The sequence below is a fragment of the Alexandromys fortis genome, unplaced genomic scaffold (genome assembly GCF_014885135.2).
Source record: "Alexandromys fortis isolate MF-2015 unplaced genomic scaffold, M_Fortis_MF-2015_v1.1 scaffold_101, whole genome shotgun sequence".
In the NCBI taxonomy this organism is placed as follows: Eukaryota; Metazoa; Chordata; class Mammalia; order Rodentia; family Cricetidae; genus Alexandromys; species Alexandromys fortis.
The window spans coordinates 2228112-2250746 of record NW_026067983.1 but is presented as its reverse complement, the minus strand read 5'-3'; the positions used below and the strand labels follow the sequence as shown (position 1 = coordinate 2250746).

Here is a 22635-nt window from a genome sequence, read left to right as displayed (position 1 = left end):
GATACTTTCCTGTCTATATCTTTGAAAAAAAAAAAGTTTGAAGTCTGAAACAATTGCATGGTATGAGCCATTCGAATAGAAGGCCTAGTGTTACTTAGGAAGAAAGCATCAAAGAAGTGTGAGGGTTAGGAACAAGCTTCATAGCAGCCTCTAAGCTGCTGGCAGAAAGAAAGTAGATAATTCCTTTGTTCTTTGTAAATCCACTTTGTAGACACTTAGCAATTATTAAGCTAAAAAAATTTTAGTTCAAATAAAAATTTTTACTTATCAAGCAAATTTATTTTTGTTTTTTTGCTATTATGATTAAAACAAATAGAACCCACAGAAGATTGCCTGTCTTCTCTATTCCCTTCCCTCCAGTTCCTCCCCCATCCTGCACAACACTATTCCTTCCCAGCCTCACCAATTTCAGGAGCTCGTTTTGATTTATCTCTTTAACCTGCTGATTCCACTGAGTGTTACCATTATGCGTATGAGTTATTGGAACATGGGTTGCGTTTCAGAAGCCCTGTACTTGAAAATAATACTTCCAAATTTAATCTGAAGAACTGGTGAGATGCTTCATTGGACAAAGACACTTGGCTTAAAAGAAAAATCCAAGAGACTTGAATTCAATCCCTAAACCCACAGAGCGGGCAAAGAGAATAAGCTCCACGTGCTGTGGTACGTGTGCACTCGGACTACAATACCAGCATATAGCAACAACAATAGATGGTAAAAGACAAAACACAATATGGAGTCTATTTCCTTCAGAGTTAATGCGCTTTTCAGTTTTCCTTGATGAGCAGACTTATAAGGTTTGTTTTGTCCTGATGTATATCTAACTAGTGAAATGCTAGATAAAAATATGTAAGTATTTACTTTAAAGGGGTTCTTTGATTAAGAAAAGTCATAGTAAATTATGAATCCAGAATGTTCTGAGAGCAAATTCACAAGCAAATAAGAGGATACAACACTGCAAGCCAATAAACCCCCATTAACCAAGTGCTTGCCCCTGACTATTCAGTAATGAGTGGATCTCACTAATTAATGTTCTCAGTGAAGATCAATTAGAATTTAGACCAAAGAAAAATGCAAAAGATGTGGCCAGTCTAGGCTACAGAAGTACTCCCAAGCCAGCTATGGCTATAAACACCAATTCCAAAAACAATAAAATTATAATATTAAGTAATTTAAAGATGAAGTTATTCCATGGCAAATTCAATAAGGGGACACTTTTTGAACTTATTGAAAACTCCTTCCTGTCCCCTTCAGAGTCTCTGTTTTTCACAAACCAAGCTTTCTTCTTAGAGTTTTGCCCTGTGAGTTTCCATCTTGACTTCCTCATACACTTTGGTGAGTCAAGGTTTGAGGTTTATTTGAATATCTGCCCTTATGCTGTCTGCTCGACTATATATCAGGTGTGGAGACACAACTATGCCCCCTCTTGCATCTCATATCCACTTCTAAAATTTTTATTTTCAAGGTTGAAGCAAAAGTGACTTTTGTTTTCCTGGAAGTCTCCTGTTTCAAAGGGTTCAAACGTGATTTGTTTGTTTCACAGGAAACGGAGACCATTCGGCGATGACAGATTTATTGGTTAAGTGGACATCATACAAAGCGCTCCGCTTACAGCTCAAGCTTCCCCCTAACCGCACTCTAAATGTTCAAGATAATGTGTGTTTTGGCAAATCAAACCCATTCAATTCAATATGATCACTTTTCTGAATATGCATGTTTTCCCCCATATACCTGAAGAAAAGAAAATGGGTTACCCCAATTTAGGAAATTAGAAACTGCATGAACTGGTAACAATAAATACATTTTGGAAATAATATAAAGGCAATATTAAAAAGCATGATGAATAACAGGATTTATGTAGGGGAGCTGACATTATTGAGAGCCCAGCGGAAACACCCCTCCATATTCCAGGTTATGAAGAATGTTCACAAAGGTAAGTATTATATATTTGTATTATATGTTAGTCATGGATGATATGTTTGTAACCCTTTAAGACTAGACATAAATCCCAGAAAGGTCCACATTTCCATCTGCTCTGGAATAGCTGATCACTTTTTACTAAGGAGACGATTTCATACAGAAAGGACAGTAATGCCTTGTCAATAAAACCCATTACTTCCAGAACTAGTTTAAAATAAAGAAAATTCTGTCAAACTGCTCCTTCCTGTGTTTCCACATCAATAAACTGACACCTGAATCCTAGCAGGAAGGGTCTAGGAGAACAGATCCATACATTAGCACAGCCCACAGGAGGTTAATCATCTCTAAAAGTAAAGGTTTAGGCATTTGGTATCTTCATAAACAAACGAACATAACTTTAGAGAGTAAATTATATTTAGAAAGCCATGGAATGGATCTGAAGAACAATGGCACTTTTATACACTGTTCTCAAGGCTGACACTCCGAGCCTCAATTTTCTCATCCTTAAGACAACACGAATAACTTTGGTTTCAAAGGCTTTTCCAACGTTTTTATTTTACTTTGCTGAAGACAAAACTACAGGCCTAGCACATAGAGGTCAAGCTCTCTACTACTGAGCACTATATACTTGTAGAATAACATTTTGAATTAGAATAACATTTGAATTTTGAATATATTTCCTTTTTTTCTCGATGACTCCTGCAAAAGTTTGGTGCATTGTACAACGGAAGAATTAAGAACATTAACGATAATTCCCTAGAAACAGACTTCATGCATAGTTGTGGGATTCAAAATCATACCTACATTTGAAATTATTATATAACAGAGTCATAGGCCAGGACTTGTGAATTGTCATACATATGAATACATGTTACTAAAATGTAGGAAAGGATGAGAGTAATTGACAGGTATATCTTTTTTTTTCTGAAGTCTTATATTCTATGAAGATTTGAACATCTGTAGTGGGTTATTTATCGCCATCAGTGCAGCCCTTGCTCCTGTATCCATCCCCAGGAGCATGTGGGGTGTTTATCAGTCTCAGTGTACCCTCTGCAGTGTGAAGGAGCAGATATTCATACTGGAATCACTGTCCCTAGGGAACAGCAAGCCTAAGGAAGCAGCCATTGCAGAGGTGTTGGCTGGACTGAGACGAGCTATGATAGGATCCTAATGACCATCCCTTAAAATAACCTTCTCAACTGAATTGCTAAGTAATCCAATTCTGATCCTAAGTACTAATGCCACTCCCTAAGGTTAAAAGGCAATTCAAAATAAAGTGCTTCAATTATAAGGTTTAAAATAATAAAACTCAAAATATCTGGAGAAACAGAGGAAAATGTGGGAAAGTGTTTACATCTGTCCATTGAATAACACAACCATTTTATAAGGAAATCCTTTAATAATATTTTACTTGTGGCTGCTGTGCTGGGTGAACGCTTACTAGCTCAGTACCTCTTTAGGACATAGTTAAATTACGAATCCATTTCATCCCAGCCTTTTTGAATAACATATTTAAATTTCCTGTTGGTTTCATTTGTTTTTTTTTTTGTGTGTCCAGAATTTTCAAGGCAAGTGATTCAATGTGGAAATTATCCATTTATATTCTGTGTAGGCAGGCACTTAAATTACTTCATTCACGATTGCCCTTTCCAGTCCTTGATAGAGATGTTTCATGACTGTGCTCCTAAGGGTATCTTTTTAAAATTATATTATCTTACCTATGTTTAATTGAGTCTACGGAAAAAGCAATAAGCCATTAAAAATTGGGAATAAAAATAAATGTATTGATCCAAAACAGATTATCACATTCCCACATTTGGTTGATGAGAGCTACCAATAACTTGAGTGAAGTCTCAGCAAAAGAAGGAACTCATAAATTTCAGTCACTGTAAACCAGTAAAATGTTCCCCTATCCTTCACTGCCAATAAAACTTTATTGCAAATTATATTTGGTCTGGACTTACTCTCTTCCAAAAGAAGCTTTATAAAGATGATATCTGATTTGACAGTGTGTGAGTGTGAGTGTGTATGTGTGTGTTCACATATGTATCATGCTTTCTGTGTCCTTTAAAATATCCTGATTGAATGTTGTCATCAACATCTTCTTTCTGTGTTTTGATGAATACTTTCAAGACATCAGTGTGTCTAACATGAATGTACCCTGGAATTTTTTACAAATATATAATATTAAGATCATCTTTTATACCACAGATTGTTAGCGGTTCAATCCTCAGTTAATTCCCAATTGTCCTCTATTAATAAATGCCTTCTCTGATGAGCAGCCTGTTCCCCACTGGCACGGAGCTCTGTGGCTATGGCAGTTTATTGAGTAATGTGTGGCCACAGCCCAGATGCCTCACAGTATAGACGTGGAATTCCCATAGTTCACTCTTGCCTACAGCCGCTGCCTCCTCATGCCAAAATGAACAAGCTACCCTTAATGTCTGTCTCAAAAGAAAAATATAAAAAGTGAAAACACTCCCTTCGCCACTTCTGCTTCTTTATAGCTACCTGACCTGCAGTTTTGTAATCCAGACCAAAGTTGACCAATGATGGCATCTTTTGAGAGATTTTTACAGTTAATAATGCTCTGTCATTAATTGCCACTGTCTGATTTTGTTAAGTTTTCATGCTTTCTCCCTGGAAAATCTAGCCTCGTTCCTGGCATGCTCCCCACCCTTTCCCAGAAAAATGTTCTCCTCCCCTTCCCTCTAGAGGCCTAAAAGAATCTCCCTAGTTGACCTTACATTTTTAATATGCTTTTATTATTTTATTCTCCACTTCCAAAACTATAAGGTTTATAGTCAGGCCCATTGTTGCGATGTGTTTATTTTTCATTTTGATTGCATATTTATTATTTAAAGATTTAATATCAATTACTATGTGTTTATTCTGATAACTGCCCAAGTCCTAGGTGTCTATGTATATATGTACATATATATAAACTAAATATACATATATATATTTATCACTCAACTAGTAAACGTTAAGATGCCACAAATATATTTTATTTCAATCAATAGTTGATTGACAAAATAAATATTTCTACAAAAGTCTTTCAGGAAAGCAGTCAGTATTTTTTTTATATATCTTACTGTCAGATGTATTTTTGGGGCGAACTAGCTCTTATAGACCAGGCTGACCTTAATTAAGCTCACAGAGATCCGCCTGCCTCTGCCTCCCAAGTGCTGGGATTAAAGCTGTGTTCTACCACCACCCAGCAGTGTCATACAGTGCAGATGTGTTTAATCTTCTTGTAGTATTAGATTTCTCATAATTTCTTTCATTGTTCGGAGGTTCACATTCTCATTGCCTCTTCACCAACTAAATGTTAAGCTTGGCTCGACCTTTCTGATGGATTCTGTACCTGCCCTGCCCAGCTCATTAGTAAGCAGCCACAGGTGAGAACTGAATGCTTGAATTTGAATCTATCAGTTGAATTTTTTTATCTTACGTAACTTACAATTGAATAGTCACAGGCAGCCAGTTGCTACTCTACTACATAGCTTGCTGTTAGGGATTAGTGCATATTTGCAATTATTTCTAGAGAATCTTTTGGACTATATTGATAAACCATGTTTACCATGGCCTTCCACATGCTGAAAGGATGGTGTGCAGAACTTTTCTTTTTTGACACTGACGCACTGGATAGGTAGTTCTCAACACTGGCCAAACACTGGAACCTCCAGGGAACTTTAAAAGAATAATATGCTTTATTATTTCTTTGATAATTTTTATACAACGTATGTTGATCATATTCACATCCACTCCTATCTCCAAGGTTTCCCAGATTCAATGTCTCTTCCCTGTCCTTTCTGCCATGATGTTCTCTGTGCCCCAGGTGTAAGGATGTGTTGTAAATGTATTGCTTGGAGAGGCAAGCCCACACTCAATTATTCTCTGCATTTCTACTAGGTAAGGCTTTGTATACTGATTGCAGTCTTTAATCTCAACAAGTGGGAGGCAGAGCCAGGTGGATCTCTGTGAGTTCAAGGTCAGCCTGATTTAGAAGAGCTAGTTTTGAGACAGGCTCTAAAGTTCCTATGAAACCCTGTCTCAAAAACAAAACAAAACAAAGCAAACCCTTCTTTGATGGCAGGGGAGGGGGCGTCACTTACCCACGTTTAATAACAATGAGAGTGCAGTTAGACTCTCTTGGCTTAGGGAAGTGCAATGCTCATAAAAACTGGGTTCTATGGTCTAGCAGTCACGGGGTGTCGTCAAAGTTTACAAACTAAACCTAAACTCCTTCCTAGTGAAGGAACCTGAAACTCAATCTGACAGCTGCATGTTACCGAAACACCTCAGAACATTTTGAAAAATATCAATGTCCTGCTGAAACAATAAGCTTTGTCTGAAAACCATTGATAGCATGCAGTGGAAAGGAAAATGGCATAAAGAAAGTTCCTCATGTCGTGCGCTGGTGAATATTGAAAATACGGATTGTGAAGGCTCATCTTTCCATTCTCTGTTCCTTTACTGCTGTGAATTCCAATAATCAATGCAGCAAGGGCCACCTCTACTTCATCTGGATCATGCTAGGAGGAGGTCAGCATTTCTATGAAGTCCATTCTCATTGCACTATGACACCAGTGTTGAAAGCTATAGGCATAGTTAAAGCAGTGCCACAGAGCCAAGGGAGGGTGTGTGTACGGCAGAGTCACTTGCTGCCTAGTTTGACATCCTAGGTGTGATCCCGGAGACAGACGTGGTGGAAGGAGGGAGCCGATCTCTGAACGCTGTTCCAGTCATGACACACATGGGTGTGCAGTGCACACACACACAGACACACACACACACACACATACACACTCCAAATAAATACATAGATAAATAAATGTAATTTTAAGAATCTTGTGCTATACTCATGTAGTGTGAAGATTTGATTTTTACCTTTCATTATTAATTAAAGGAAGGAGATAATGTTAGTATATGTGTCATGGAGAATAGAATTAAAACAAAAACAAAACAAAACCCATAGCCAGAAATGTAATGTATGGTGCGCTGAGTTTTAGTTTTCTACAGAATAAATTCTGACTTGCTTGCTGTAAGTAGTCTTATTGCTAATTTTCTCTTCACCAAATTGTGGCTGAATGACAAACCGTGATTGCGGTCATGTATTAGTTTGTGCACTGCACACCATCACTACTTCTTTATCATTTTATTTGACATGTGAGTACTGTATTTAAATCCGCCATTTCCACTCCGTCCCTCCCTGTAGATCTCTTCATGTACCCTGCCACTACCTCTCAAATGTGTGGCCTCTTCTTTATTATTGTTGCATATTCTAAATATAATCACTAAATAGACACTAGTTTTTAGAATTATGTTCCAAGGACTTATGATATAATTTTATGTGAAATGTATTTTGAGTTCTCTCCTAAATAAATGTGTACATGGGACTTTAAAGAAAATTTGATTACACGCAAAACTTAGTACATACAAAGTAATATATCTATGAGAGACATTATTCTTTCTATGTGTCAAGGCTGATAACTGAATACGTATATTGTAAGTGTAGAATTATCGCAAGTTCATACAAAATTCCAAGCAGAGGAACACTAATAGAGTTAAAATATCCCTGTATGCTATAGATATTGAATGCCTGCTCATAGAATATTTACTCCAGGAAATCTCCAGCAAATAACTAAGTTAAACCCGAAACAGGTACAAAGACTGATGGTGCTTTTGGTCCATCTGTGCGTTTTGAAACACTGACAGTGCACAAATCACACATCTGGTGAGCAAGACAAGGGCAGCAGCTGAGATCACCACACGGAAGTCACTCTTAATAACTAAGGCTTAACTTTTGAAGGTGTAGCAAGATGGTAGAGCACTTGACTTCATTGAGAGGAGAGGCATGCTTTTGATTCCTAGCACCACACACACACAGACATGCATACACACACAGAGGCATGCACACACACACACACACACACGTGCAAATAGAAGTGAACATTTTGTGTTTTTTTGAAATTGGCTCTATTTAGACAAGAAATTGAAAAAGAATCCAAGGGAAAATTACTCCTATTTTTCTACTAAATCTGTGTCTTAAGAGAATTAAAGACTCAAATAAGCCAGAGAGGTCAGTGTTGCTGTAGTTCCGAGGCTGTAGTTTGACTGTATTCAAAAGAATAGGTGAACCCAGTGTTTTTGAGGAGATAGGTGAGAACAAGACAAAAAGGGACCAAGGAAACCATTTCCTGTTAGAACAGATACAATGGACAGTTGGCACTGGTTTTAGAGATTGTGGCTAATTCTAAAATCAATATAGGTAGAAAGAAAAGGAAGGCGATAGACTAGAGAAGGCATACAATAAAGCATTTTTTGCAGTATAGTAAAACAGAATTTAAAAATTACTTAAAATTTCAAAACAGGAAATTGTTTTTCAAATCTGAAGTGGTTACACAAATGACTGTAAATATCTAATATTTGCAGTGGCCCACCTGTACATGACATGTGTTTGAAATATAGCATGCTGAGTTATATTGTGTGAGGTGTCAAAAATCATTACAATTCTTTTCTTACTGTGAGGAAATACATAGCTACAAAATCAAGCTAAGACAGTTTACCAGTATCTATATTCACAAAAGGAGGATAAAAAAGTAACCAAGATGTTTGTGAAGTTCAGAGAAAATCTATTCTCACCTAAGGAGAGTGTTTGACCAAATTACCTTCTGTTAACTGATGGTGAAAATTATTTTTACTGGGAGTCTAAGTACTTAAGGTTTGAGTTTGAGATTTTCCTTGTAAGGGCTCGAGGCTGAAGCTGGGCTTTGCAAATCATCTGCCCATCACTAGGGCAAAGGTCAAATGTGAGCGAAGTTTCCTGGGCACAGCCCATCATTACCTAAGGAAAGCCCTTTCAGAGCTGGGTCCTGACTTGAGTCCCTCTGAGCACCGTAGTCCAGAGCTCAGTGAACTGTTTAACAGTTGGAGTTTATAATGCACCAAGTAAACGGAGAATCCAATCCATCTCTGAAATCAGGGTGGATGAAATGTTCGATGCAACCAGGGCTTTCTTGCTATTGCTAAATCATGGAGGATTTAGTTACTTCCCTCGCTACTTCCATGTTCTGCGGGAAGCTAAGGAGGAAGCACTCATTACAGAAAGTCACTTTCCAGCAATTACACAGTTGGGAATATGAGAACTTTGAAAGAAATTAATTCTTCATTGAGATTTTAATAGTATATTTTATAATATGCAGATTTAATGCTGTCGTTATTCAAAACTAAGTGCTGAAGACCATCATCTATAGGAACATAAAAATCTTTCTATGAAGTGTTTCTGAATTTTCCACATTGAAATGTGGGTTTCAGAGATGAAATAAATTAGATAGAGTGTGCGTAGCTTTATCTGTTTTTAGAGGGTTAAATGTTAAATGTTCAGAACTTAACATTTCAGGGAGTTCGGTTGTCCTGTGTGGTCTTTACCTGAGCCGTATTTCTCAGGAACATAACTATACACAAGGAGAAAAAAAATGAAAAATGAACTATTTTTTTTAAACAAAGAAATTGGCACCAAACAAAACTTATCTGAATGTGGTGTGAGATATGTTTTCGGTGGTGCTTTTATTTCATGATCACTATTCATTAGCACTTAAACGGAATAGAAAAGGAAAATAAAAGAGCTACAGCCCTGCAGTAAGCCAAATAAGACAGGGTGAAAATGTACTATCCTTCCTCCCTGCTAACTGAAAGTAGAAATTTCATTGCTGTGTGTGTGTGTGTGTGTACACGTGTGAGTGTGTGCCTGTGTGTGCATTTGTGTAAAACTTTATTCTTTGTTTTTTTTCCAGTATTATAACATTATTGGAAACAGGTTTACTAAAAGCAGCAGGAGATATCCAAGAACAGGAGGTAAGCAGTTGAAGTTGCAGAATGAGAAGTTCCTGCATAGCCTGACAAAATCTGTCTTATATTTCAGGAAGATGCCACTCAAGTTATTCTAGAGACTGAGCAGACTGTTTCCAGTTTGTAGTAATCACGTGGGCTAGCAATGCTTAGTAATCCGATGTCTATAATAAATGAAAATAGGTGTCATAATGGGTTGTGGGCACAGGATGCAAACCCACAATGTGACTGTCCTTTTCCTAGATAATAAAATAGTGAGTACTACTTAAAGAACTAGACATTGCTGCTTCGTGCATGCTCATTCAGCTCATTTCCAGGGAAGTAGGGCACAGCGGGGTTATATTTCTGCCCACAGTCGTCTAGTACACCAGTAAAGGAGTTTGCTTTACCTGTGTGCACCTTGAGTCCCCTCTCCATGCTCTTTGCAGGAGTCTTTTTATCCGCAAGGCCCCTGTGCTTGAACACATCAGTATCTCTAGCTTTGAGCAGCATGTCTAGGACATGGTGTAAAACTTGGGGATGGGCACCCACAGGAGATCTCAGCCTTTACAGGAGGCCTCCACCCTGAGGCTGAGATTGTCCTTCAGCGAAGGCTTCTGATTTGTCATATGAGGTTAGAGCAGCCTTTTGGGGCCTCATTGCAACCAGACCCTGGTGATTCTTCCTTTCCTATTGCCTCCCTGCTTTCCATGTTACATACCACTCATCAGCGAATTATCAACAGATCCGCCTCTGGAGTGTGCCAGTGCCACCCCCTTCCTTGTCTGATATGCTGAGAAAAGACTAGGACAAGTCACTTGTGATTTATTAACTGCTGACTATGTCTGCAAACACAGGAAACAGCATTATCACTTCTTTATACTTCCCCAAGCATGGATGTCTCCTAGAGTGAGTTGGACAAAGCTCCACTTGCTAAAACCCAACTGTCCTAGAAGAACAAGCATCTATAATTTTCTAAACTTTGGATGTGGATGTTCACAAAGCGGTAACTCTGGAAATGTGGGCAGCAGCAGGCTCCAGGCGTGGACGCCTGAACTCTGGCTCTCCTGGCATTTCAGTCTGTCTCAATCGTTTACATCTACATTCTGCCGCGTTTAATACAGCCAGACTCGTTTACATTTTCAATGAGAAAAAAAACCCTCTCGTGTAAACACAGCTTATGGTTGGGGAGATTTTAATTGTTGAAGGCAGTAAACATACTGAGAGCTTGTTTTACTTTTGAAAAATATTAAATAAGGAAAGATACCTCTTGATATCAATATACTCTGTCAGAAAGCCGTTTCCAAAAGTCTTGCAATATGAGGATCATTTGCCAACTCACTGATGTTTTACAAAAATCACAGCAAAGTTTACTCACTTAGTGCCTAGAGGTTTGGATGGAACAAATCAATTTTTCTGAGGTTTATTGCTTAGCTACTAAAATGAATGCTTTGTGGAGTATTCTTTGCATTCATTTGATAAGAGACCGCACCCGTTGTCCTTGCTTCCACTTATTAGGAATACACCTCTGTTTTGTTTGCTGTTTTACAGGCAGCTGAGAATTATGACACCAATGTTCCCTGTGCAGTCCAGACAGCGCAAGAAGCGGTTCTGCAGACACTGTGTACGTTTTACCTCTGCATTTGCAAGCAACTACAACATTGCGGCAGTAAGTGCGTTTGGGTGTCATTTCTGGCTGAGCTTTACGGCTATGTTTTCAAAAACTAAAATCTAGGCTTGTAAAGCTCAACTGACACCTGCCAACTTAAGTCGGACAGTCCTGTTTGCCTGTCTCCTCCAAACCAGTGAGGTGACTTCATCTTACTTATTTTCCAGCTCTCGATCATGTAAGGTAGCTCTGATTTCTTCCCCCTTGCAGTGCTATGGAAAGCTCTTGAAGTGGGTAGAGAATAATGAGCTAGGGAAAGAGAGAAAGGAAAGACAACAAACACGGCAGGGGACTTGGCAGGTCGGATTCTCCTGACTATCATTGATTACCAGTTCCAGCCTGCTGGAGTCTCCACACAGCTGGGCATGCAGCAAGCTTAATGTTTTATTCAACATTAAAACATTTAACATATTACAGCCTTTAGTGCAGAAATGATAACTCGTGCTTACTATCATTGAGAAATTTCATTTTGAATTGCCTTGCTATTAATATGCATACTTATCTACAAGACTCAGTATAAACTCTAATATTGTTTAAATGGGGCTGCAACATTTTACCTAACCCAGAACCCTCTTCCTTAACAGCTGGGCTTTCTACTAAAATAACATCTATGAAAACTAGACCCTATCAATCTCAATACCACACAAAATTAAACATTTCATACTCATAATTTTAATCAGTGCAACCTATACAAGGTTTAATTGGCAAGTTTAAAGCATCTTAAAAATCTAGAAACCCTAATGCTATGGTATTTAAAGATAATTAAAACAAACTGATTTCATGAAAAGTGTGAAAGCAGCATTTTTTCATTAAAACTTTAATAAATGAACAGTTTTAGAACTATGGGTCTAACAAACATGTTACATTTTTCAGCTAATGTAAAAATTCCAAAAATTTAAATGTTAAGTCTCCATCATTTACAAATATCTTAGAATAATTAACTTTTTAAAGTGATATAGCAATATATATTTATTAAAATGATTTATTAATCTTATAATATGGCTAGAATAAATAAAACAAAAAAGTTATTTTTTAGAGCTCTTTCCTTCACACAAATCTTTTGTCAAAATGTATAGTAACAACAAGAATTTTGCCTGGTAATTCTAGCTCACATATAGATATAACAAAACAGTATATCTATAAAATATTTTATAAACAATGCAAAAAAGCCAATATATAGTGTACAGTTTATAGAAAGTGAAGTACAAATTTAGAAATGTACTTACATAGAAATTAAAAGCATATAATACAAGGGCATTTACAAATAATGGAATAATTATAAATAATTCATAAATAATACTCTCAATTAAGGATTTTAATTGTTGACTATACAAGTAAACTAATAATCTATTAGTTAATCTAATCAAAGACAAATGTATATGCATACCACATAATTTTCTGTTAATTTAATAATGCATTTGTCCAAAAGTCTTGCATTAAAATATTCTCAAATATAAAAACAATGTCTGAGTTTTGAATATAGGATCAATAGACATGCTATGTATTGGTTCTTAAGACTTGCAAGGTTCAGCCACCAATACAGTCCAGCCAGCAATGAAGCTTGTCGTGTAAGCCTGGTGACCTCAGCTTAATCGCACATAAACGCAGAAGAGAAGGGATGGCAAAGTTGTCCTCTGATCCCGACGTGCACATGGTGACACGTGGGCTCCCTCTACACATCATGTTACATACAGCACACACGCAACGAGGCAGGGAACGCTTCTTAAGCATTTACATACTGAATAGCAGTGCAGTTTTCTAAAAGGGCAAACAAATGCTTTATGCTTTTAGAACAAAAGCAAAGCAGGAGGATCTTTTTTGTTTAGTTGGTTTTGGTTATTTTGACACCAGATTTATTCTGTCTTCAAACAGGTAATGCCTGGGATACGCACTAAAGCCTAGGACCTCTGGAACCATTCTGCCGCATAGAGTGAAATATCCCGCAATGATGGCCTCTGAGCCTCCCTGAGGACTGGGGTTTAGTAAGGACGGGTTTTGCTGAAAACTGTGTGCTGCAATGCCCTTGCTTGAGGGCTTCAGTTCAATACAGTTACTCAAAGCAGCATCCGTGAGAAGTGTATGACCATAACGGTGAAAACCTCAGTGCTCCATTGTCTATATACTTTAAACATGAGTATTGTTAACTCAAAACTATATTAACAACTGAAATATACAAACAAGATGTAACATCGCATAAAGAGGTGACAGAAAAAAAAAACTTTCTTATTTTGAATTCTTGAAAACTTGAGGACTACCATTGTGGTCTGTGTTTATTTCTCTCTCTTTGTTTGTCTTTTCTTAAAAATAGTTTTAGTGACTTGAGTCAGTTCATAATACCATGTATTATGATACCATAATACCCACAGAAATGCAATTTAAGTGGCCAGCTAAGAACTGACACTATTGATGTTATGATTACAATCAACGAGGAATGGAGTTATATCTGATCATTTCATGATAATTTTTCCTCAAAAAGTATCTTATTATTATAGAAACTATGAGGACAAATCAGGGGATGTGAAGGAAGTTGAAAATTTGAACTATAAACAATTTGAAAGAGAGACATAAATTACAAATATTACCCCCAGAAAATGTCAAGCACTCTTATTCATAATTTATTTTCCAATACAATGATGTACACACCCAGTCATTAATCAAACATAGATATTTGAAACGTACAACAATGCAGAAATTATGCTTTCTAAAATTGGATATTTAAATTTAGAGAGGCAATGTAGTCCAAATCTAATTAGATTTAGATTCAAGTTAATATAATTACTTTTTATCTGAAATAAAAGTCTAAAATTATGTTCGTTCAGCTGTTCGTTCATAGACTGACATCTCTCAAACGAACAAGGTTATCTTCCATTACATACATATTTGTCTTCCAAATTTCCTCAGGTATGACAAAATATTGGCCTATTTTCTATTTAGTTTTCACTTGAAATTCATATATGAGTGTGATTATGCCTTATCATAAATATAAATTACACTCTTCAGGACCAGGATGAAGGGAAACGTATATGATGATATTATTTTTTGCCTTTTTCTGTTAGTAATATGCCAACAGGGTATCAACATAGTGGTTTTAACTGACAATTACTATAAAAATATAAATGTTTACTTGTATAGTATCAGGATTTACTGGCGGTGAAATTGTCACCATTTCTCTTCTTGACGGATCTCTTTGAAAATCAACAAAAAATAAATAAGTAAACAGATCTGCAGGGAACTGAAATCAATCCCATCTCTGCTCTCATGCTTCTTCTCTGCTCACTTTCAGTCTTAAAGCACTCGAATTGGAAGGCTCCTGATCTGATACAGAGACTTACTCACTTAGGTCAACGGTGCCTGCATTTGCCTTTCAAAATCAGGTCCCCATTTCAGGATGGTCTCATCTAAAATTAACACTCTAGAAAGTTCCACCATGCCGTTTTATATATTAGAGTTTGGAGACATTTAAACTGTTTAAAATTCTCCTGGGTATCCAAGATCCTAAAGATTGTATTTTATCCTAAAGAAAATGCAAAAAAAAAATATGATCCAGTAACACAGAAATGAAAAACAGAGTCGTTTGTTTTCTTTTCAGAAAGCAGGATTATTGGAATATCCAGGAAATATCACACCACAATGGCAGAAGTAGGGGTAAGTAGCATTGTTCTCAGGTTATCTTGATATTAGAGACCGTTCTTTTCATTCTGTATAGCCACACACAGAGATTCATATAGTTTGTAACTAAACATTTTGTGTTATAATAGCAATTGGTGTTCTTAAAAAATCTAATATATTTCAAAACCTATTAAAATCTACCTCCCCAAATTACTCATTACATCTTTGAAATGAATATTGATAAAATTATGACTGAAAATAAAAGATGTGTTTATCTTTGTTAAACCAAGAGTATGCAAACATTAATGGTATATACTAGCTGCATAAAAACTGGTTAGATTAACTAAATTGAGGAATTTCTGCTTACTACCGTATCGCCTGGTATAATTGAAGCCAAGAAGTTCACAGTATTTATAGTCATTTCTCCAAATCACCTGCTTTGTACTGATTCTTTTAAGCACAACTGTAAAGTTTCGAACTTTAAGAGCTCATTTGAAGGGCGGGCAGATGCTGGCTTTACTAACATTACTGGAAATTGTAGGTGGTTCAAAGTTACAAAAAGGTTTAGGATGTGTAATGACCATGTCATAACTTTATATTAAAATTGATTAATTTTAATTTTTAAATTAAATAATGGAGAATTAAAGTCTATAAACATTTACTTTTATATTGGTAAGCTTTGGGGTTTATGTAAGTGTGCATTCATACTTGTTTTCAGAACAAAAATACTGGACAGTGTTATATATTGACATTGTTGCATTATTTTACTATGGATACAAATGTAAGACTTATACACAATTTCATCATTTAACACTATTTTCTGGTATTTAAATTTCTATTAGAAATTAATATAGTTATCATACATTCACTAGCAACAGGTATGTGGAGACATGGTTCCAACACTACCAGAGTAAAACACTGCATATAGCTCAACTGTAAATACACAATGATTGTTAGATGCCTGACTATATAAATTGTTGCTACTTTGCACTATGTAATATTTATCTAATACAGTCCCAACTCTCAGATTGTGCAATATAAATTACTGGACAGTTATTAATTATGAAGTTGTGTTGAAATAAATGAGCTGGGCCAAATAAGGTTTATGTACTTATAACAGAGAAGTATTATAACTCTTTTATATGCTGCTTTACCACCTGGTAAGTCAAAATGTTTACACATTTTGTGTACAAATGTGTGAAATGACTCGACCTTGAACTGAATGTTCGCTGTATAAATTGAAATAGGAGATAGGTGACTTGGAGTTAAGTTTCCCTATGATCTAATCCATATTAACTTCAAGTCTGAACACAGAAATTGTATTTCCAATAAGTGTACCAGGACAACTGATGTTTGCCAATGATGGTCTGTCCATGAAAACACTCGTTCTAAGTCGACACCGGTAACAATATCCTTGCTAACGACCGTGCTTCCCGTTCTTGTAATCTATACTGCATCATGGAGTTGACACAAATTTTTATTCTGTTTGCTTATTTCCATCTTCCAAACTGAGAGTCACAACAAGAAAACAAGCTTCATCTTGCTGTGTGCTTATTCCCCGACAGAGGTGATGAGAACAAAAATTAGTCAATTTTAAGTCAGTTTTTATGAAAATAACTTAAGGAAGTAAATTTTTTAGTCCCACTCTTCCCGTTTCCCCAACAGAAAATAACTTGTGCCTAAACAAAAGTTCCTTCATGTGCGGACATATTTTTTAGGGTGCTGGGCAAGCTAAGAAGCAGGCCACGGTTTCCCCTTGCGGGAGGAAAACTGAGTAGGGTTTTGTGGCTCTTGCTGAAGTAGCTACCAACCTGCGGAGGCCGTCCAAGCATTCCTGCCCATAAATGCCCAGCCTGGGGAACGCCTTCATAGAAGTCTTTGCAATAGCTTAGAATTTCATATAGTAGTTAGTGATAAGCACTAAACACTTTCTTGGACATAGCTAACCATTGTGGAGCATTAAAAATTCGCCCTGGAAAATCAAGCTTCAACTATGAGGCTGGGAAAGAAGGGTCACCCCAGAGTCATCTTTTAACATGATATAAAATACACAGCAGTTACTGTCACACACCTGGCCAAAATTGCTTAAAGCACTGTTTTTTCCATTCTTTCCAATGCCTAGAATTCCAGTTTCCAACTCCCACTAATAGAAAAGATTAATATATGCAAACATTTTATTAGTTAAGCGATATCTTCCAACATTATGCACCAGGTTCCGGTGGAACTACAGAGAAAGACTCAGTTAAACAAACGGAGGAGAAGGAGAATAAGAGAACCATCCTAATCCTGAGAAACACAGCTTGGGGCTTTGATGTGTGGCCTGGAAACTTTCAGTTTCTCTGGACTAGCGCAAGGCACTGAGCTTTCAGGCCCCCTGGACCCACTGGGAGACTCCTAGTGCAGCTGCTCAGTTCATCCACCCCAGCTCGCCCTAAGGCGTCTTCTTCCAGCGCAGTCAGAGCTGCTGTCTGCTCTCCAGCGCATCTCCAGACGCTAAGCAGCTAAGGAAGGCTTTTAGTTTCCACTTTAGAAGTCCAAGGGGTTTCGTGTTGTTTGTTTGTTTTTTTTCCTAGGTTAGCAACACGCGATTCTAATCTATTAAGAATGATCTTTCTTCAGATTCGTATTTCTTGATCCACAGTTTTCAGATGTATTCCTTAAATACTTCTAGTTTCCTACATAATGCCCTTGCCGCCAGAAATACAGAATGCTTTTTTCAATTATTGTTGTTTCAAGCAGGATGCTATTTAAGGAACTCCGAGAGCAAAACGTTAAAACAAAGTCAAGCTCTCCCCCCACCCCCGTCTCTGAGTATTTTGTCAAAATCCCAGTAAAAGCTCACGATATTGCGCAATAATCTGGAAATCCAGTTAAGGATGGGAAAAATATTGCTGTCGGAGTTGGGAGTTTGTAAGGGAAAAGCCACGAGAAGCGCACGCACGCACACGCACACTCGCACGCTCGCCCTCAGATGCAGCATCCCAAGACTCACACCCCTCCCTAGCGAGCATCGGCCGCCACGCTCCTTAACCGATTTTGCAAACTGTCACTCGCTCTTTTTTCGCCACCTCTGGAAAACTAGTTTGGGATCTTAGAGGGCTTTGAACGGCTGGATGGATATTACCTCAGCGAAACACGTGCTCCCAAATTACAGGGCCAGAGCTGCAAGAACAGATTGGGCCACCTAGCCTGGAACCCTAGGGGTTCCTTGGTTGTCTGCTATTACCTTTCCGCACCTCCCTGCCCCTTCCCAACCCAGGGAACAGTCTCCCTGGGGGTCAGCTGCCCGCACTCACCTGAGCTGTCGCTTTTCCTCTTGCTGCCACTTCTCTTTTCCACCTCCGCGGGTGACAGCGCTTGGCGGCCATAGTCCCCTGGTGCGCACGCGGCCCCGGTCGGGGTGCTGGAACCCAGGCTGGATGAGTTGGAACACAGGACCGGAGGGCTGCTCCCCAGTTCCGGAGGCCCTCCGGAGTCCGGCTGCAGGCACAGGCTGTGCCTGGCCGCGCTCGGCGGGGAGGACATCTGCGGGAGGTGCCAGTTGCTCTGCAGAGCCTGGTGTTGCTGCTGCTGGTGGTGGTGATGGTGGTGATGGTGGTGGTGGTGGTGCCCCCTGTGATGCTGGCTGGCAAACATGCTCTCCTCGTTGGGGTATCCCGCGATTATGCAAGACGAGGAAGAAGTGGAGAGTTCGGGGTAGGACATGTGGTCAGATCTTCCATGGAGGGCCAGAGAAGACTGCGAGAAGGGGTGCAAGCCTTGCGCTGTGGCGTGGGGGCTGCGCAAGCAGCCAAAGAGGGGGTGTTCCATGGCATGCAAGTCTGGACTTCCAGGCAGAAGACTTCACGATGGTCCCAAAGGCCACCAAGCTCTGTCACTTTTCACTGGAAATCTTAGAACTTTCTCTCCAACACACACTCCCTAAAAGCCGCGCGTTTGAGCAGAGCCGGCTAATCCCAGTCCTGAGCCTTAGCGGCCAGTCTCCTGCACATATAAACACTGGGACCTGGAGGAGCTTCCCTCGCAGCTGCTCAGATGTCAAGTGTGGGAGAGGTGGAAGCCAAAAGAAGGTGGTCCCAGAGAACTGCATTCAGGGGGAAATGGCTCTGAGAGGCTATAAATAGAGTGTAATGTGAGCTGGGGGCTGGCTTAGGAGCCCAGAGCTGACCACATGCAAACTCCCTCCAAAACTCCCGCTCAGTCAGCGCCACCAGGCTCTCTCATTTCTAGTTCCCAAATGCTGGCAAGACAGGAGCGGCTGCTTCATGCCCGCCCTATACTGGTAGCTTCCAGGACAGCCTGTGGAGCGCCCAGAACCTCAGTCTATAGGGCCCTGGCAATCTGTCACTAGGCTCCCAATGGCCAGGCACGTAGCCACTGTAGGTCTTGCTAAGCCAGGATTCAGTGTTTCTGAGTCCCTGGGTGATTCATTGTGCTTAGAACCGAGCTTTGTCAGCGCTTGGTGGGGGTAGGGCTGGGAGTCACCTGCAGGCGCTCCAGGACTACTGCTCGCTGACCATGCAACCACAGAGAACTTATAAGAGTTTAAAAAGAAGGGAAAGAGCTCAAGTAGTCTAGATTTTCAAACTGACACTTGGAGTTTTCGCACCCAGGGGCGCATCACGGTTTTCCCTTGTAAGTGTGTGGGGATGGGCTGTTAAAAAACAGACGCCAAGTTGGAGGTTTCTTTGCTGTGCACCAGTGATAGCACAGAGCTGTTCTCAGTGCGGAAAAGAGAGATACCCAGTAAACGAGTGGATGGAAAGCCTGAAGCAGAGATAGATGCAGATACTGACGCCCTGGCATCACCCTATGCCACTCCAACTGGTGTCCCTTTCCTCCCTTTTCCTACCCTCCTCCCACCTCTTTTTACTGGTCCTGCTTGCTCAATCCCCTAACCGGTCTCTCGCCAAAAAGTTTTCCTGGGTCAGGAATAATCTGAAGCAATGTCAAATAAAACGTATAACTCCCAGCCTCACCCCCTCCTAGTAACCTTTCAGAAGCCACTTCGCAGACCCCTGGTACCTTTCCAGAAAGGCACCCTCTCCCTCATCGCTTTCCTGTTGAAGCAGACACCACTCTTAATATTCCCCAATTCACTCTGCTGGGACGGTTCAGTTCCCCCAGCTCACAGCCTGCTCCTGGAAATGAACTACACAGCTTGCCACCGGTGAGTTGTGAGAGCCAGGGCTGGGATTTGACAGCGCCCATTGCTTGGCCCTACGGGGTCTACTGGGGGTCTTGTCATTTACCCACGGCAAGCTTTGGGGACAGAAAGTCGGGAAGTCGGAAAGTCCGATCCTGTTTGGGAAGTGTGTATCCTGAGGACATCTGTACTCCCTACCCCTTTCCGTGTTAGAGTGTGCCACCACGCTTAACTGCCGTATGTTTATTGTCTGGGTGACCAGAAGATGATGGCCAGGTCTTTGAAACTGCTAATGGGATTAATGAGTACAGCAACCTGAACTAGACATCTGGTTTAAATTACGAAAAGGTATTGATTAATTTGGAGGGGTGTCCCTTCGCTCGGCCTGTCCTTCTGGCGTTAGTCGGTTGCCCTTTATTTTAAGAGGTTCTGCAGAAGGGCGACTTCCAAACAAACCTTCACTTCCGTGTGAAAAGTCGAATTGTTTTTCACTTCTTAGAGATGCGGTGGAGTGGGGGTTGATCAGGAATTCGAAGATTTGTAAGCGCTGCTTTCTTTAACGGAAATTGAGCCCTATTTTGAGGGAAATTAGTTTTGCAGACTTCGTTAGGAGGGAAAAAAACCTAAAACTTTTCTTCACCAGCTGCTCAGCTTTTCAGTCTGAGGCGGAGCTGGAACCTGCAGCAAGTCCTTGACGGTAAGGTTCTTCGCCTGTAATTTGGGAATGTAACCCTGAAAGGGGGCACTGAGTGTTCTTGGGGTGCTTGGCTGCTAAGAGCTTTAGGTACTGGTAGGATGGCATCGGGGACATAGGTCTTAACACCATTTCTTCTGTCACAACCCACACCCTTGCTCTTGAAGAATTAAAAAAGAGGATGGGACATGTTTCCCACCTATATGATCGGAGTATATTTTGATTTTCTGTTTTCTTTTTATGGTTTCAATATGTGCTCTGACATTAAGTGTGGAAGTACAAGGTGTAATGATAAATTTCCTTCCTATACTCCCTGAGCATCTCAGTTGACCCTGGGTTTTGAAAGCATTAGGTTTTATTCAGACTGGAATTTGAGCAATTAGTTTAATAAACATAATAAAAATGCCAAATGTAAGATCCCTCCACTAGAAGTGTTGTAGGAAATGTCAAAGGAGACTGTGACTGACAAAATAAATAATAATTGATAGAGACGGTGATCAACAAAATCCACAGACGTATTTTCAGTCTGTGTTGTGTAAATTTAAACTATTAGTAAATAAATAGGTGTTTTTAGCTAGGGTGTTGCAAATGTGAGTAAGTGGCAAGTGAGAAGTTTTTGTTTCCATAGAGGCTGGCATTTTGTGAGCCTTCCCAGGGGCTGTGCTGGGTGTTTGTTTGTTTGTTTGTTTGTTTTTGTTTTGTTTTGTTTTTCTCATTCACCACTTCAGAGGTGAACAGCAGGTCCAGAAATCCCTCTACAATCTGCCTCAAGTCGGTTACCCCCAAAAGGCAAGGACAGCAATCTGGGAAAGAAGGGAAAGTGTGAGCTAGGAAAGGAAAGAATCCTCTCCAAAGGAATGCAGGGAAAAGACACTAAGGACAACATTCTTTGAGACAGGGGGCACAGAACATTGAATATCCTAAGACTGAGGAAATTCAGACTTCTAGTAAAACACATAGTACAAGCAAAGTGTCATCCAAAAGAACAGGGTGATTAAACTCAAAAGAATTAAAGTCTTGCTGATTTCAAGGTTAACCGTGGCTATCAAAGTTTCATAATGTTTAAATACTACTAGCCATCCCATCTTTCAAAAGCTTACCCTTTTCAGAGCATTAGTAATGTTACAGAATTTTTATTTTTATATTCGAGGCCATGCTTGTTTTTTAATGTAGAAAAAAAGACAACAGAAAAAAATTACAGCAACAGCACACTCTCTAGTAGCTGTTTTAATATTTTCTCTTACAATATCAAAAGATTAATATGACTTTCAATGACAAGGTGAATTGTGAAAATGCTAATAATCAAAATATCTGTGTCATTTGCATTATAATAGTTATCCTTCATGTACATGCACTTCAGTATGCCGGGGGGGGGGTGTACCCTGCTATGTTAGTATAAATATCAAATGTAAGGGTTTAATATCAAGTAGGGCACTGCAGAGTGTAGGAAAGCGTTCGGCTCTTGCGGAGATTCATGGCCATAGCCATTTAAACATTCCTTAGACTCCTTAAAGCTAAGCCTGAATAATGTAATGAAATTAAACAATAAAAACATGTCTTTTTTTAAAAAAAAATCTCTTTTATTTAAAATGAGATTGAACTCATTAAACGTTTAAATTTTAACATTCATAGTGACTCCAAAGTTTCCATGCATTTGAGGGATGATGAGAATTAACAGTAAATCCAAGAAATTTCTTCTTTGCGTCATGCCTGATACATACAATATCTTAGGCTTGGATAATTAAATTGAACATGGGGATTGTC

The 22635-nt window shown here is 39.2% G+C and overlaps 1 protein-coding gene and 1 long non-coding RNA gene across 2 annotated transcripts in view; one reads left to right on the top strand and one right to left on the bottom strand.

The window, feature by feature from the left end:
* The window catches only part of Meox2 (mesenchyme homeobox 2), a 54838-nt gene extending 35733 nt beyond the window's left edge, over positions 1–19105 (bottom strand). Inside the window, exon 1 of the mRNA XM_050158668.1 lies at positions 18328–19105. Coding sequence (XP_050014625.1) covers positions 18328–18841 — 514 coding nt within the window. The 5' untranslated portion in view covers positions 18842–19105. The remainder of the gene's footprint in view (positions 1–18327) is intronic.
* The window catches only part of LOC126511512 (uncharacterized), an 840891-nt gene that overhangs the window by 476863 nt on the left and 341393 nt on the right, over positions 1–22635 (top strand). The gene's annotated exons all lie outside the window — the stretch shown is intronic.